Source organism: Vipera berus, assembly GCF_964194415.1.
Source record: "Vipera berus genome assembly, chromosome: 9".
In the NCBI taxonomy this organism is placed as follows: domain Eukaryota; kingdom Metazoa; phylum Chordata; class Lepidosauria; order Squamata; family Viperidae; genus Vipera; species Vipera berus.
The window spans coordinates 16,281,691-16,298,876 of NC_138212.1; the positions used below are offsets into that span (position 1 = coordinate 16,281,691).

At 43.0% G+C, this 17,186-nt stretch overlaps 1 protein-coding gene across 3 annotated transcripts in view; it reads right to left on the reverse strand.

Annotated features, from left to right (window-relative positions):
* KIAA0319L (KIAA0319 like) overlaps positions 1 to 16,924 on the reverse strand; it is a 56,984-nt gene extending 40,060 nt beyond the window's left edge. For 2 of the 3 annotated variants that reach the window (XM_081335180.1, XM_081335182.1), the window contains exons 1-2: positions 16,700 to 16,924; positions 9,251 to 9,417 (exon numbers count right to left, since the gene is read on the reverse strand). In XM_081335180.1, coding sequence (XP_081191306.1) covers positions 9,251 to 9,392 — 142 coding nt within the window. In that variant the 5' untranslated portion in view covers positions 9,393 to 9,417; positions 16,700 to 16,924. Of the gene's footprint in view, positions 1 to 9,250; positions 9,418 to 10,220; positions 10,279 to 16,699 lie in introns of those variants that run through there. The other variant, XM_081335181.1, reaches the window with a different exon arrangement.
* Positions 16,925 to 17,186: the final 262 nt, after the last annotated feature.

Sequence of the window (17,186 nt, forward strand, 5' to 3'; positions counted from 1 at the left end):
ATAGCAGGCTTTCAATATTTGAGGGTTTCCTACAAAGAACAAGGAGTCAAGCTATTCTCCAAAGCACCAGAAGGCAAGACAAGAAGCAATGGTTGGAAACTAACCTAGGAAAGAAGCAATCCAGATCTAAGGGGAGATTTCCTGACAGTGAGAACAGCTTGCCACCAGAAGTTGTGGGTACTTCATCACTGGAGGCTTTTGAAAAGAGACTGGACAGCCATTTGACTGGGGGTTGGACTAGAAAACCTCCAAGGTCCTTCCATCTCTGTTATTCTGTTAAATATGCTGCAAGGTTGATTTCAGGCAAAAATATAAACACAGTACAAACACTACAAGTCATCATTGCAGAATCATATCCATTCATCTTCAGTTCTATCTTTGGATCACCTTTGAATTCCTGTCACTAGCAGGAAGACAGATCTTGTTTTCTACCCAGGCTCCCAGTTAGCCAATTACACATCGTGAATTTGGGAGTGGGGAAAAAGGCTAACTGGTCTTATCTTGAACTTCACTGTTCTGTCAAATTCCAGAACTATCCTGGGATCAGTTTTCACCTGGCTCTAAAAGAGAGGAAAGGGATTTTTTTTCTAATTTAGCAGAACTAGAAAGCACCTGAATGTTCTTCTCTCTCCCCCCATCCTGCAGTCTTTATTTCTGAATAACAGGCATTTTGCTTCTTTGCTACAGAAATAAGCATTATGGATTTTTCCTGCAGTTTTCAGTGTTGTGCTAATTATTTCACCAGAAGATTTTGACTGCATCAAAATGAAAGGCAAAAAATAGAAAGGCAAATATTAAATAGAAGGGTATAGTTTCTATGCTTACGTTTTTCTTTCTTAATCTCAAATATGCCATTGTAATGAACTGGGAAGTTCTTGTATCAAATGTCACTTCAATTAAGGTGGCCCCGGGGAGAACGTTTCAGTATCATCCTTTATCCTCATTGCAACACTTAAGAATATGTATTTCATTTATATCCCATCATTTGATAAGTCAAAGTGACTAATATAACAATAGCAATAGCACGTAAGACTTATGTACAAGGTTGACTCAGCCTTCCATCCTTCCGAGGTAGGTAAAATGGGGACCCAGATTGTTGGGGGCAATTAAGCTGACTTTGTAATAATGCCGCTTTGGGGGGGGGGGCGAAAGCCCTAATAAGCAGGCATATACATAGAATGAAGGCTATTGCTAAGCACATTGATTTGTGCTTCTTAGATTGTAAGCTGCCCTGAGTCTTCGGAGAAGGGCGTGATATAAATAGGATTAAAATAAAAATAATAATAAATAAATGTACAGCTTCATAACGCTTTACAGCTTTCTCTAAGTGGTTTACAGAGTCACCATATTGCCCCCAACAATCTGGATTCTCATTTTACCAACTTTGAAAGGATGGAAGTCTGAGTCAACCTTGAGCCAGTCAGGATCTAACACTTGGCAGTAGGCAGAATTAGCCTGCAATACTGCATTCTAACCATCGCGCAATCAAGGGCTCCTAATAAATAATACTTCCTCCTCCCATTTTCTCCATGACAACCAGCCTTTCAGGTGAAATTGGCTAAGACAGAGTGACCGACCCAAAGTCACCCAGCTGGCTTTCCTGCCTAATATGGGACTAGAGCTCACAGTCTCCTGGTTTCTAGCCTGGTGGTTTAATCATTACACCAAACTGGCTATTGTCACCATAAAACAGAGAAAGTAATAGAAAATGAAGAAGTTAAAGTGCTCTAGGACTTGGAATTCTAACAAACAGGCACCTGCTGCACAACACCCCAGACTTAACAACTGTTGATAAGACAGACATAAAAATTTGGATAGTGGACATGGTAGTACTTGGAGGAAGCAAAATAGAAGTGAAGAAGGTTAAAAAAAACAAAGATCTGCAAATAGAAATAGAACAACTTTGCTTCCTTTGCAAACAGCAGCAAAGGTAGTACCAATGGTAATAGGTGTCTTGGGTGCAATCCCAAACCAGATGGAGCACCATTTGAACACTATTGGCATTGACAAATTCACCATCAGTCAATTGCAAAAGGGAGGGAGGGAGGGAGGGAGGAAGTCAGTCAGTTTTCAAAATTCACCTACAAGACAACAGTAGAACTACAACAAATGAATGTTATTAACACTGGGGGAACTGACAGCCAGAATTTATTGCAAAAGCTCTTTAGAGATCTCTCACACCAGGCCCCCAGCACACATTGGGGCAAATCTAACTTGCAGCAAAGAACAATTTAAATTCTTACAAGATGTTGTATTTGCCAAGCACCCTAACAATTCATTACAGTGTAATTAAAAAGAGGACACAATATTCTTGCCAGCTTGAAAAAGGAATGGTAGGGAGGAAATGAAAGGAAGAGCATTTACCGTAACTTCTGAATATAGTTGGGCAAAGCAAAATATTCCTAATTATATTTTCTTGCCAGCTGCTTAATTTTAAAGTTTTCGGTTTGTGGCCATTATCTGTTGTGCTTATGTTAGCATTTGTCTCAGTAAATTCCAGTTTGTTTTGCACTGTGCTCTTGCATTGAAAATTATCAATGCATGAAGCAACAAGGGGGTTGTTTATCACCGGGCTTGTTCCAGAGTTGATGCTGATTAGGGATGAGAGAAAATGGCTGGCCCAAGATCACCCAGCTGTCTTCTGTACCCAAAGCTGGATTTCAACCTGAGTTTCTCTGCTCCTATTCCAACATCTTAACTTTTAAACTATTTGGCCACATCAGAGTATTTTTTTCTCTTTTGTTTTGGCTGAAACAACATATTAAGCTACAAATAATAAAGCCATATTATAAAACAAATTTCTGAATTTTTCTCTGGTCTTGGCAAACTTCCCTGAAAAAGGTGCTTAATAAGCACCAAAAGAAAAGTTAACAATTTATACAGTTGAAGTCTGCATAGAGTAGATCATCAGGATGGTAAGACTGGTGTAAAGGACTCTGCAAATTAATGTTCAACTATATCTCATTACTCTACCAGTGAAGTGACTGATTTTCAAGTCTTATGCTTGAGCTGTAATACGGTAGTATTTAATTTCTTATATAAACTCTCAATATGCTTTAGAAGCTTCTCAAACTAAAGCAGTTTTGCTTGCTTTAATATGCTGTGATCACATAATAGCATGTTAGACTTCCTGAATAATCACCAAGGAAGTAAGCTTGCCTATTAAAGAGTCACATCACAAAATCTCTACAGATTATGTGACAGCTTTAACATAGCCCTTAAAGGAGAGTTACTGGGGAATCTTTTAAGCACTGAGGTCTACACAAGGTATGAGGTTAGGTTTCAAGAGCCTCATCTTACAGTATGAATGCACAACCTGCACACAAATGTATACTACCTAACTGAGGCTTCCTACTCATTTTCAATTATAATTATGATATACACCTCTACTGGGATCAATTAAAAACTCAGCTTAATGCCCACAGGAAAAGCCAGAGTTTTACAGCCTTCCAGAAGACCAACAGGATTGACGCCATTCAGATTGAACGGGCACAATTGGCACACAAGATGGATCAATGCAAAGTCCCTATGTTGCCATCTAGTCCTTGAGCAGAAGTTGTGAATCGAGGATGACCCCCAGATTGTGCACCAACTCTGTCGAGCTCAAGAGTTAGAATCCCCAACCTTTTCATCTCCACTAAGACCCTCACAGCCTCCAGGCACTAGGTAAGCACCTGTACAGCATCACTTGTACTCAGCCCAGGGCAAAGATCACAGTTGGATACCACTGGGACAATGATAATAGTTCACCCTATGTTATTACTCTTATATTAATTCTAGATTAAAATAAAATCAGCTTAGAGGGAAAAGCAGTTGGGCATATTAATAAATTCCTCCTTCACATAAGTATATTTAATTTCAGGAGGAACCACCTGGAAAAATACTGATGTTAACAATTTAGAATCACATCCCTATTTGAAAACAATCAGGACTTTTTAATCTGCAATACACTAAGCGCTAGACAATATCCAGTTGTCCAGGAGGGAACAGAAGTTTGTCTGTTGCGAGAATACATTTATTCATCTTGAAAGGAGAGAGGTTGAGACAGACTGTGCCAGTACAATCTGCTAGAGAAAGCCTTCTAAAGTAAAGTAATTTAAAAAGAATTATGAAACTTTATAAAAGTTTCCTGGATTAGCTTGTCAGAAAACTTTTGGTATATATTTTGAAATGTGCACAAAATTTGGTACATGATGATCTGGAATAAAAATGTCATTGTAAGGATTTTTTTTTTTTGTAAATATGAAACAAGGCCATAATGTTGTCAACATTTTCCCCACAAAAGCTTAAGAGCTAACAGGGGAAGGGGAAGAATTGAAGAAAACAAGGAAAAGTGTATTTGCAAGATAAGAATTAGGACAACTCTTTAGTACAAACAACATGCTTGAGAAGCAGGCAATAGCATTGTAGTACATGGTATTCATTCCCTCAACTGTTTCTTAGTTCTGGATTTAGAATATTCCTGAAATATGTTAACTGCTGTAAGCTTTTTTTAAAAAAAAAACACCAAAAAAAGACAGCACTAAAACATAATTTTGTGGAACTTAGGAAACAGAAAACTAATCTCAAAGAAACAAAGAGAATTCAAACTAAATAATTTATGATTTCTACTTTTACTGTGTATCCCAACCAAAAATAAAGATAATAAATTGAAGAGACTTTAAAATCAACTGGATTTTGTATGTGCAATGCTAACGATCAATGACTCACTCACTGCATATCAACTTAATCAATTTTCCCAGTTACCCAATGTCAAAAAAGACACCAGATAATTTATTAGAGGTTGGGAGGAAAAGAGACATTTTACCATATAACAGTGCTAGTTTAAAAGAGCCTTCTTTAAAGATACTAGTTTTCCAGTTGATAATATTTTTTTAAAAAGAAATATTTTTTGGAAAAGATAAAAATGTTGAGATAAAATTAAGATAAATTGTTGTACTATTTTAAGAAAGGCTTAACAAGTTGTCCTAGCAATTTTCCATAGGCCATAAAATTGATTTCTTCTCCAAAAGTTCTCTTTGCAATACCTTTTTTTGAATTTTACCTTGCAAATAAAGGCTAGATATTAAAACTCCTTCTCTTTTTCCCCCCTGAATCATTGATCTGTCTTCTCTGACTGCTTAAAGAGAAAGCTTTCTCCCACTGAGAAGTACCTGCTAAGTCAACATGTGATATAAGTTTCCATTTTCAGGGCCACTTTCACAGCTTACAGATCATTTTTTGAACCCAATGGCATTATATAAGGATGTTCTTATCAAGAATCTTGAATGAAACACAACTATTCAGCCATTTTAATTCTATTCCTGAATCATATCATTGTAGCTCCTTAATAACTAATAGTTAAATCTTTGTACAATGTCCTTATCATTACTAAAATAACTTGTTAATAACTTTTATTTAGATATTTCATCTAATTTCCCAATATTTCCTATGTATCTTAAAGCTTTTACTTTCTTAGTTATATCAAAATTATTTACATGAGAATGTAGAGGGTAGCAAGTGTCTGTGGCATATTTCTAAGAATCTGGAATTAATCTGAAAGTTAAATATTTACTATTAAGTATTGACCTTTTCTATTTCTCTCCAAAACAATCTTACATATGCCAATAGCCCCTCATCAGTTTTGTGTGGCACATAGGACAACCCCTGCCCTATGGTGTGTGTGTGCACGCGCGTGCGCACGTGTGTGTGTAAAGAAAAGTATGTGGAAAGAAAAGTATGTGGAATAAAAAAGCACTACATATTAAGCACATACAACATATATAATTGGCATCATTTGCCATGTATTTTATATTGGAAGAGGTGTACCCAAATGCTCACAAGAAACAGACACGCACATTTAGAGCTTTGTATTTCAAAAGAAGAAAAAACACTGTGTGAAAACTCAGAGCACACAGATGGTCCGAAGGCGTAGGTAGATAAAGTGCCAACTTAACAAACTTTGGCTAAAAATCGTATAATGTGGGAAGCTCTATGTCTAACTAAAAGTATCTCAAGAGACAATTTCCAAGATAATGGTATTCAAGATGCAGACATATTTACAATATTTATTAAAAGGCAACACCTTTCAGGAACAAAAGCTCACTTTAAAAAAACATATGTACCGTATATACTTGAGTATAAGCCGACTCGAGTATAAGCCGAGACCCCCAATTTCACCCCCCAAAACTGGAAAAAGTTATTGACTCGAGTATAAGCCGATCCGCCGTTCTGCAAGCCTCTGCCGCCAGCAGAGGCTCGATCCGCCATTTTGCAAGCCTGAATACACAGGAATACCCTGTGTGGCCAAGGCTCGTCGGCAGGTCTCCGTTCCTCCTGCCGACCTTTGGGGAGGTTTGGGCGCCTCCCCAAACCTCCCCAAACCTCGGCAGGTCTCCGTTCCTGTTTGGGGAGGTTTGGGCGCCTCCCCAAACCTCCCCAAACCTCGGCAGGTCTCCGTTCCTCCGCGCAGACCTGCCGACCTTTGGGGAGGTTTGGGCGCCTCCCCAAACGTCCCCAAACCTCGGCAGGTCTCCGTTCCTGTTTGGGGAGGTTTGGGCGCCTCCCCAAACCTCCCCAAACCTCGGCAGGTCTCCGTTCCTCCGCGCAGACCTGCCGACGTTTGGGGAGGTTTGGGCGCCTCCCCAAACGTCCCCAAACCTCGGCAGGTCTCCGTTCCTCCGCGCAGACCTGCCGACCTTTGGGGAGGTTTGGGCGCCTCCCCAAACGTCCCCAAACCTCGGCAGGTCTCCGTTCCTGTTTGGGGAGGTTTGGGCGCCTCCCCAAACCTCCCCAAACCTCGGCAGGTCTCCGTTCCTCCGCGCAGACCTGCCGACCTTTGGGGAGGTTTGGGCGCCTCCCCAAACGTCCCCAAACCTCGGCAGGTCTCCGTTCCTGTTTGGGGAGGTTTGGGCGCCTCCCCAAACCTCCCCAAACCTCGGCAGGTCTCCGTTCCTCCGCGCAGACCTGCCGACCTTTGGGGAGGTTTGGGCGCCTCCCCAAACGTCCCCAAACCTCGGCAGGTCTCCGTTCCTGTTTGGGGAGGTTTGGGCGCCTCCCCAAACCTCCCCAAACCTCGGCAGGTCTCCGTTCCTCCGCGCAGACCTGCCGACGTTTGGGGAGGTTTGGGCGCCTCCCCAAACCTCCCCAAACCTCGGCAGGTCTCCGTTCCTGTTTGGGGAGGTTTGGGCGCCTCCCCAAACCTCCCCAAACCTCGGCAGGTCTCCGTTCCTCCGCGCAGACCTGCCGACCTTTGGGGAGGTTTGGGCGCCTCCCCAAACCTCCCCAGGTCTCCGTTCCTGTTTGGGGAGGTTTGGGCGCCTCCCCAAACCTCCCCAAACCTCGGCAGGTCTCCGTTCCTGTTTGGGGAGGTTTGGGCGCCTCCCCAAACCTCCCCAAACCTCGGCAGGTCTCCGTTCCTCCGCGCAGACCTGCCGACGTTTGGGGAGGTTTGGGGAGGCGCCCAAACCTCCCCAAAGGTCGGCAGGAAGAACGGAGACCTGCCGAGGTTTGGGGAGGTTTGGGGAGGCGCCCAAACCTCCCCAAAGGTCGGCAGGTCTGCGCGGAGGAACGGAGACCTGCCGAGGTTTGGGGAGGTTTGGGGAGGCGCCCAAACCTCCCCAAACAGGAACGGAGACCTGCCGAGGTTTGGGGACGTTTGGGGAGGCGCCCAAACCTCCCCAAAGGTCGGCAGGTCTGCGCGGAGGAACGGAGACCTGCCGAGGTTTGGGGAGGTTTGGGGAGGCGCCCAAACCTCCCCAAACAGGAACGGAGACCTGCCGAGGTTTGGGGACGTTTGGGGAGGCGCCCAAACCTCCCCAAAGGTCGGCAGGTCTGCGCGGAGGAACGGAGACCTGCCGAGGTTTGGGGAGGTTTGGGGAGGCGCCCAAACCTCCCCAAACAGGAACGGAGACCTGCCGAGGTTTGGGGACGTTTGGGGAGGCGCCCAAACCTCCCCAAAGGTCGGCAGGTCTGCGCGGAGGAACGGAGACCTGCCGAGGTTTGGGGACGTTTGGGGAGGCGCCCAAACCTCCCCAAAGGTCGGCAGGTCTGCGCGGAGGAACGGAGACCTGCCGAGGTTTGGGGAGGTTTGGGGAGGCGCCCAAACCTCCCCAAAGGTCGGCAGGAAGAACGGAGACCTGCCGAGGTTTGGGGAGGTTTGGGGAGGCGCCCAAACCTCCCCAAACGTCGGCAGGTCTGCGCGGAGGAACGGAGACCTGCCGAGGTTTGGGGAGGTTTGGGGAGGCGCCCAAACCTCCCCAAACAGGAACGGAGACCTGCCGAGGTTTGGGGACGTTTGGGGAGGCGCCCAAACCTCCCCAAAGGTCGGCAGGTCTGCGCGGAGGAACGGAGACCTGCCGAGGTTTGGGGAGGTTTGGGGAGGCGCCCAAACCTCCCCAAACAGGAACGGAGACCTGCCGAGGTTTGGGGACGTTTGGGGAGGCGCCCAAACTTCCCCAAAGGTCGGCAGGAGGAACGGAGACCTGCCGAGGTTTGGGGAGGTTTGGGGAGGCGCCCAAACCTCCCCAAAGGTCGGCAGGAGGAACGGAGACCTGCCGAGGTTTGGGGAGGTTTGGGGAGGCGCCCAAACCTCCCCAAAGGTCGGCAGGAGGAACGGAGACCTGCCGAGGTTTGGGGAGGCGCCCAAACCTCCCCAAACGTCGGGAGGTCTGCGCGGAGGAACGGAGACCTGCCGAGGTTTGGGGAGGCGCCCAAACCTCCCCAAACGTCGGCAAGTCTCCGTTCCTCCGCGCCCTGCCTGCCTGCTTCTTTCCGCTGCGGAAAGAAGCAGGCAGGCAAGGCGCGGAGTTTGGGGAGGTGCGCGCGCACCTCCCCAAACCTCCCCAAACTTCGGCAGGTCTCGGACGGCGGTGGCTTGGGAGAGGTGCGGGCGATCCCGAAAGCACCAAAGCCTCGGCCGCGCACAAGTCCTCGGTAAGTTTTTTTGTTGACTGGAGTATAAGCCGAAGTGGAATTTTTCAGCCCAAAAAGTGGGCTGAAAAATTCGGCTTATACTCAAGTATATACGGTATATGCATTTAATAAAATTTCTTACTGTAACAAGATGCTAGCAGATACTTCTGATTGTTGACTACTAATAGACTTAACATGGCTTTCCTCCTACGATGTTCATATTAGCAATGGGTGTTCCCAAGCTTTACATTGATAACAATTTATAGAACATAAATCAGATATGTTTACACTGCACAGATTGGTATATCCTTATTCATTCACAATTGTAAGTATCTCAGAAAGGAGCATAAAATCTCACCTGTGCAGAAAGAGAGGGCGCTGAGGCAGACAAATACATAGATTAGAGGGAGACGGCCCAGACACTTGGCAGATTTTCTAAAGAAGATTACCAGTGGATTCAGAAGGCTGATGCTGAAACTGTTTTCCAAACTCTTCTCCATGGCCTTTGCAGACAGACACAGAGTTCTATAAATATAAAATATATACAATTATTTATATATATATATATATATTCTGATCTCCAAATGCAATCACTTTTAGGAAACAATTATATCTAGATATTGAGACAATGAACAGACACACAAAGCAGAAAAAACAGTTTCTACTATTTATCATCAAGTCCCAAGATTTGCTCCTGAATTTATCTTTTAAAATCCCATACAGATGTCTTAACTGGGACATAGTTTAGGTTAAAGGCAGGGTCCCCTGTGACCACATGATGAGTTATAAAATCAGTTAATCTTCAAACATAAAACAAATACATGAAAGGAAAAAACTACATGTGGCAAATTCTAATTTCTTCAAAGTAGTTGCCCACATAATCCAAAAGGGTTCCTGCTTGACATTTGTTTACTGATGGCCAGCTGTCTTCACATATCAAAATACTCAGTACTGCAACCAGCCCACATTTGGGAACAGTAGCATATTACAAAATTATGCAATGCAAGCAAAGCAAACTCAAAGCAAAGCATGCTAATTCAATGGCTTTTAAATGGGGGCTTTAGACTCTGTGTTTGAAAGTTAAAAGCATCCATGCAGAGTTTCCTAGCTCCACCTATGCTTCAACAAATTCAGCCCATCTGCTAAACATGTGGAACTCAATGTTACCAGTTGCTTATTTGTACTTCCTAGCACCATCCAGAAAACAAGACAGAAATTGGAGCAAGCAACCAGTTGAACTGCAATGAAAAAGTAATGTTAGGCAAGCCTTCTTTCTACTAGAAAAGTGAGAAACTGAAGGTTAGATAAAGTTGCAGTTCTATACTTACTTAATTGCGGATACAAGTAGTCCTCGGCTTATGACCACAATTGAGCCCAGAATTGATGTTGCTAAGTGAGTTTTGCCCCATTTTATGACTTTTCTTGCAACATTTGTTAAGTGAATCATTGCAGCTGTAAATCAGTGATATGGTTATTAAGTAAATCTGCCTTCCCCACTGAATTTACTTTTCAGATGGTTGCAAAAGATGACCACATGAACCCAGGACATAGCAACCATCACAAATATGAACCAGTTGTCAAGCATCCGAATGTAAATCATGTGACCATGGGGATGGTACAATGGTCATAAGTGTGAAAAAGGGTCATAAGTTACTTTTTAGTGCTGTTGTAACTTCAAATGGTCACTAGATGAACTGCTGTAAGTCAAGGACCTACTTGTATTGTAGAAATTGTACTGATTTCAGGCATGTTCCTTTTTTAAACTTTAACAGCACTTAGACTTATATACTGCTTCACAGTGCTTTACAGCCCTCTCTAAGCAGTTTACAGAGTCAGCATATTTGCCCCCAACAATCTGGGTCCTCATTTTACTGACCTCGGAAAAATGGAAGGCTGAGTCAACCTTAAGCCTGTCACGATCACACTCTTGGCAGTGGGAATGCAGAGTCAGCCTACAGTACTGCATTCTAACCACTGCGCCACCAGGGATCTTAAATGGAATTCTGCTTAGCTTGGACCAACATTTATCTTTAACTTACAGTTGGTATTTATCGTCCCTTTTCTATGTCTTCACTACAAAGGATCTGAATAGAATAGAAAGAATAATTCTATCAAGAACCTTTATTTTAATTCTCAATGAATTTCCCTAGTCCAGTGATGGTGAACCTTTTGGAGACCGAGTGCCCAAACTGCAACCCAAAACCCACTTATGTATCGTCGGGTGCAGGGTGGGTGTGGTCCATTGGGTGGGTGTAGTAACGGCAGACTGGATGGGACTAAGAAGTTCAATCAATCAATTCCAACTTTGCAAGATCTTTTTTTTCCTGCAAGAAGTTGAAATTGATTGATTGAATCTTTTTTTTTTGCACATGGCGGTGGAGGCTTAAAGCAAAAAGGTTTTATAAAACTCAGCTGAAGGCCTAGGACTGGGGCGACAGCACGCGTGCCCACAGAGTGGGCTCTGCGTGCCACCTGTGGCACCGCAGCCCTAGTCTTATGCCTATACAAAAAAAATAACATACTGAAAATAGGATTAATACCTAACAAGCAGTGAACAATCAAGGAACTACCAACTCAATCAAGTAGCAAAAAACTACCCAATCAAGGAACTACTAAGGTGAAAACAACACCCTCACTAACACTGTAAATAAATAGAGAGCAAACCCCACTCCTATCTAGTATTGAGAATGTTACCTAGTTTGATAACAAACATGAAAACATCTGATGGAAAAGAACCAAATTCAGAGGTGACCACCACTATGCAACCCTGAGCTATATTCTAGTAAAATAACCACAGTACAGTCCATGGGTAATAAAAGTATACACTTTGGTGACGAGATCATAACATAGATGAAGAGAATATCCCCCTCCACTTCTTCTTGTACCACAAAGGCTTGCATTGTCTGGTAAGGCCACTAGCAAAACTATTGTATTTAGTTCCTGGAATCAAAATCTGATGTAACTTGAACTTTTGGTTCTTTCCCAAAACAAGGCAAATTTTATAATCTGGTTATTGCAGTTCATCATGGAAAACGAACAGTAGAGGGGGGAAAAAACAGTGCAAAATTATAATAAAAGAGCAGCTACAATCTTAGGAAACTTCATTACTGCATTTGAAATGCCTCAGTAGTACATTTTGCTGATTCCAGAATCTACTAGCAATTTAAATCAATTTATACACTGAAATATCATAAAATTCCCTTTTCCTTCCTATATAGAACAACATATCCACATGACAATAAGCACTGGGTTAGATTGGTTTTATCCTAGAAAAAAACCTCAAGGTTTGTTCCCGATGATTTGGATAGCCTGTTCATCACATTATTGGATTACATAAGGGATCGGCCATGCCAGAATCAGTGCAAAGCTTCAGTAGCTGCATATGAACAGAAAGTTCACTTGAAACTCTCTTGAAATACTGCAGAGGATTCTAGGGTACATTTTCAGCTTGCATTAGGAGTCAACAATGCTGGAAGACATCTGACAGCCTGAACTCCCATTTTTGGCAGGTAGTCATTAAATTATGACAGCTAGCTGTCTAGTTTACCTATATCATAACACTGCTGGATTCATCTGTGCCTTGCATCCAATTTTATGTTTTGCTAGGATGACTAACAGAATTGGGTTATTGCTACTATGCCTGCCTTCATTAAAACACCTTGAGAACATATGAAGAGATCAAAGTTCAGTTCCGCCTTCTGTAAATCTGGAAGTCTATCTACGTGGCACAATGAATTGCCTTGTTGCAAAACCAGATATTCATCTGGTATAATAGCTCACATACTCAGGTTGCATAAAAAGGGCAAATTTAGGTATTAGTTCTAATCATATCTAGACACCTGCAAATTTTAACTCCAGCTGTTTTTTAAATCTTTTTGTTATTAATGAGGCAGCAGGCTGTTATAAAAAAAATCACCTTGTTTGCTTGTTGTAATTAAAGAGTTATAGCATGGTTTAAAGATACACATAGGAGGTTAAACTGTAAAAGGACTCTTGGAGGATTTATTTGTTTATTTGCTGCTGGATGTTTTGAAGTATGGGTCACATTCTAAATTACTCAGTACATTGAATGTATGAATAACTTAACACAATTTTTTATTAAAATAATAGCATTTGGGATCTCTCAGTCATGCTGTGTTTTTTTTCTTAGTCACTTCACCCTACGCTATGTTGCTGGTGAAAGCCACCAGCAAAAAGAAGTTGCTACTAGAACTAAAGTGAGGAGAGAATCACTAAGACTTTTTAAAAATAAGAAACCAACATGTTGCTAAATGTATTTACATATTCAATACATCATTTAGGGTCTTAAAATTGCATTTGCAACAATAGCAATAAAGTCACAAGGTATACTTTCATATATAGTATATGCATATGCATATGTGTTTATCAACACACTAGATTTTTAATAAATGAAAAGAAGATTGTTATGCAGTTTAAAAGCTTCCCTCAGTGTCTATGCAAATGGATGCATATTCATTATTCATCAATATACCATTGCTCACTTGACTCAATTTAGGTTCATTAGTGTTTTAGCAGAACACTCTATTTCACAATTGTAAAGCTCTTAATACAGCAAAGATGATTTACTGTTCAGTTACAAAAAAATCCCCTTCTAACTTTACTCAACTCTTTTAGGGAAGCTTTTAACAGCTTTGAAATATTTAACCAAAAAAAAATTTGTATCCAGCAAAATATCCTTATTTGAAAGGTTCCTCAGTCTTAAACAGTTGATATTTGAGGGATGCTACTTTTGAAATTTCTGATACTCACAAATTTTTCTCAGAATTTAAAATAAAAGGCTAACTTAAATACAAGGAGTTCCTTTCTTCTCAAAGAAATTAAATCAAAAATGTAAAAAATCTTATTTCTAAATTAGAGCTGGTCCTGTCTGTCACAGAATCTATTATTTGGGTCTCTTTAAGCAACTATTTGGGCAAGCTCTGATAGGATAAATGGAAAGTCCAGAAAAGTAACTCTTACAGAAAATCAAAATATAACCCCATTGTAAAACTCTACTGCAGCAGGAGTGGATGAATTTCCAGTCAAAATAGTACTATCCACCCCAGACAGACTGCTTGGACAAAAGCAAAGCAAAATCAACAATCTACAGAGACATAGTCTTCTTGACAGGTAGGTACCTATCTAGCTAAATAGGTACCTACCCATCAAAATAACAATACACCGTATAAGAGTTATTTAGCTAAAAGAAAAAGCAGGCTCAGAACTTATATTTAATCTGATCACTTTAATCCATGCAAATAAGGTCTCAGCTACCAGTCAGAGTGTATTCTAGCATTTCTGAGGACACAGAGCATTTCTGTCTTCCTACTGGTATTCAGCCAATAACTACATGAATTATATTAATCCACTCAAGATGGATACACTGCCTGGAGCTCCAGGAGGAAAGGTTGCATATATATTAAAGAACAAATTATATTTGTTAGAAATAAGTTCCCATTTGACTGTTAATTTTAGTATTCATTCTTTTGAGTTATATAGCCACCCATCTCAAATGCATGACTCTGGCTGGCTTACAATGAAAAGAAACTACAATGCTATCAAACCACAAAAGGAGCCTTGGTGGAGCAGTGGGCTAATGCCTCCTTAAGTAACACCAGCTGCCTGCAATTAGTGCAGGTTCGCATCCCACCAGGCTCAAGGTTGACTCAGCCTTCCATCCTTCCGAGGTAGGTAAAATGAGGACCCAGATTGTTGGGGGCAATTAAGCTGACTTTGTAATAATGCCGCTGGGGGGGGCGAAAGCCCTAATAAGCAGGCATATACATAGAATGAAGGCTATTGCTAAGCACATTGGTTTGTGCTTAAATTGTAAGCCGCCCTGAGTCTTCGGAGAAGGGCGGGATATAAATGGGATTAAAATAAAATAAAAAAGAACATACAAAAACCAATACAAATTAACAATACCCATAGAAAGGGCCTAAAAGCAATCTACATCCAACATAACCTCTATATGGGCTCCTTAAAACAAGGCTATACCTGTTTTTCCTAATTGTTATGCCAACAAGTTCAATTCCTCCCACTTGTACAAAAAGGGTACCAACTTAAATTTCCCGCATTTTTACTTCAGTAAAAGACAAACATAACATGTGATATAGACATCAGTGTTCTGCACTAGTTCAGTTTTGTACAGTAAAATTAATAGGTTGTAGGAGCTGTATTCTCTATAACACATTTGTTAAATATCAGAAGTAGCGCCCAAGCATTTTATTAGTTCTCAAAGAACTATTCACTCTTCAGTGGCAACTATCCTGTTGAATGAAGTCCCAGACTCAATTTTCAGCATCTTTTGAAAAAGGGATACTGGAGACACAGGGGCCCTGAAAACCTTGGAGAGCTGATTAACCAATTCCTGGGTCTCCAAGTTTCCATAATGTGCAGTAATGCTTTGCTGTGGTGCTGGAAGCTATGGCCAGGCACATCTGTCTCTGCTACCCTTGATTATATATAAACCTTTTCAGTTCAGACATTGCAGGTCAACAGGCATCATCATAACCTGCATATGGACCCAGATTGTTGGGGGCAATTAAGCTGACTTTGTAATAATGCCGCTTGGGGTGTGTGTGAAAGCCCTAATAAGCAGGCATTTACATAGAATGAAGGCTACTGCTAAGCTTGTAAGCCGCCCTGAGTCTTTGGAGAAGGGCGGGATATAAATGGAATTAAAATAAAATAAAAAATAAAAATATCCCCTTTGTTTGTGAACTCAAGGTGGATTTATTTATTTATAAGAGTTATAAACCGCCTCACTCCAAAGTATTAAAGTGGTGTAAAAGTCAAGCTAGAGTATGGAAAGCAACAGACTAATAAAAAAAACTGCAAATTGCATTCACTAAGTGACATTAATGGTGTGAGCAACATAATCTGAATAATAAGCCTTACATTCTACACTTGGTATGATACCTTACTCTATTTTTACACCCCCAGTTCTTAAACTTCACGTTTTACTTGCACTGTTTTATGGTTTAAATGTCTGTGCTGTAGAGGCTCTACCGATATTCAGGGAGACAAACTTTTTTTTCTGTTTTGCAGGTCAATGACAGAAACAAATGGCAACACAATCCCCAAGGACCCACACCAAAATACAGATTTTTACCTCTTCCCGGAAGGGGGGGGAGGGAGAGGCAAAAGTGCAGGGGCCGGCTCTTGCTTTGGGGAAGAAGCTGTTCCGACGAGCGAACTGGCCTCCCAGGACACCGCGCTTCCGCCTGCCCTGGTCCGATCCCACGACAGGTAGGCAGGTGCCAGTGACAGTCGGCCAGAGAGCTCCCGGGGTGGGGGGGTAGGGGGGACACGTGAACTTTGGTGGAGCCTTGGTGGAGCAGTGGGCTAATGCCTCCTTAAGTAACACCAGCTGCCTGCAATTAGTGCAGGTTCGCATCCCACCAGGCTCAAGGTTGACTCAGCCTTCCATCCTTCCGAGGTAGGTAAAATGAGGACCCAGATTGTTGGGGGCAATTAAGCTGACTTTGTAATAATGCCGCTTGGGGTGTGTGTGAAAGCCCTAACAAGCAGGCATATACATAGAACGAAGGCTACTGCTAAGCTTGTAAGCCGCCCTGAGTCTTCGGAGAAGGGCGGGATATAAATGGGATTAAAATAAATAAATAAATAAATAAAAATAAAACTCGGGACCTCTCCCTAACCGCCGCCGCCGCCGCTCAGGGGCCTCTCATCCCCAGCACTCCCAGTCACGGAGGCCCCGGGAGCGGCGACTTAAAGGCAGCCAAGCGAAGGGAAGGCGCGCTGAGGAAGCGCGAGGCAAGACGAGCCAGCAGGCGCTACTTACCAGGGGAGCATGGCGGGCCGCGGTGAGGGGACGGGTGTTCTTGGCTGACTGACAGGTGAAAAGGCGGGGAGCCAGCGGTTGGGATGGCCGCTGAGCTCAACTGCTGGAGGGAAGGGTCCCCCTGCCCGTCCCCTCCTCAGGGCTGCGGCTTTACCGCCGCCGGGGCCGGGAGGTAGGCCGCAGGCTCCCCGGCAGCTTGGTCAGCCCCTCCCCCTCCCTCCCTAGTTATTTTTTTTTAAACAGCCCCCCCCAATCCTTCAGTTTCGGAGGCAGAGCAACCGCAACGCCTCACTCGCTCCCTCTCTGCCCCGCTCCGCCCCCTCCGCTCCTTTCCCCTCAGCCGGAAACGCAAAAAAAAAAAGAAAAAAAAAGAGACGTACGCCTTAGCCGGCCTCTCCACCAATGGGCGCTCCCGACCGTCGGAACGAGAGGAGGGGGGAGAAAAAAAAAATCCTCTCGCCGTTGCTATGGTTGCCCGAGCGCCTTC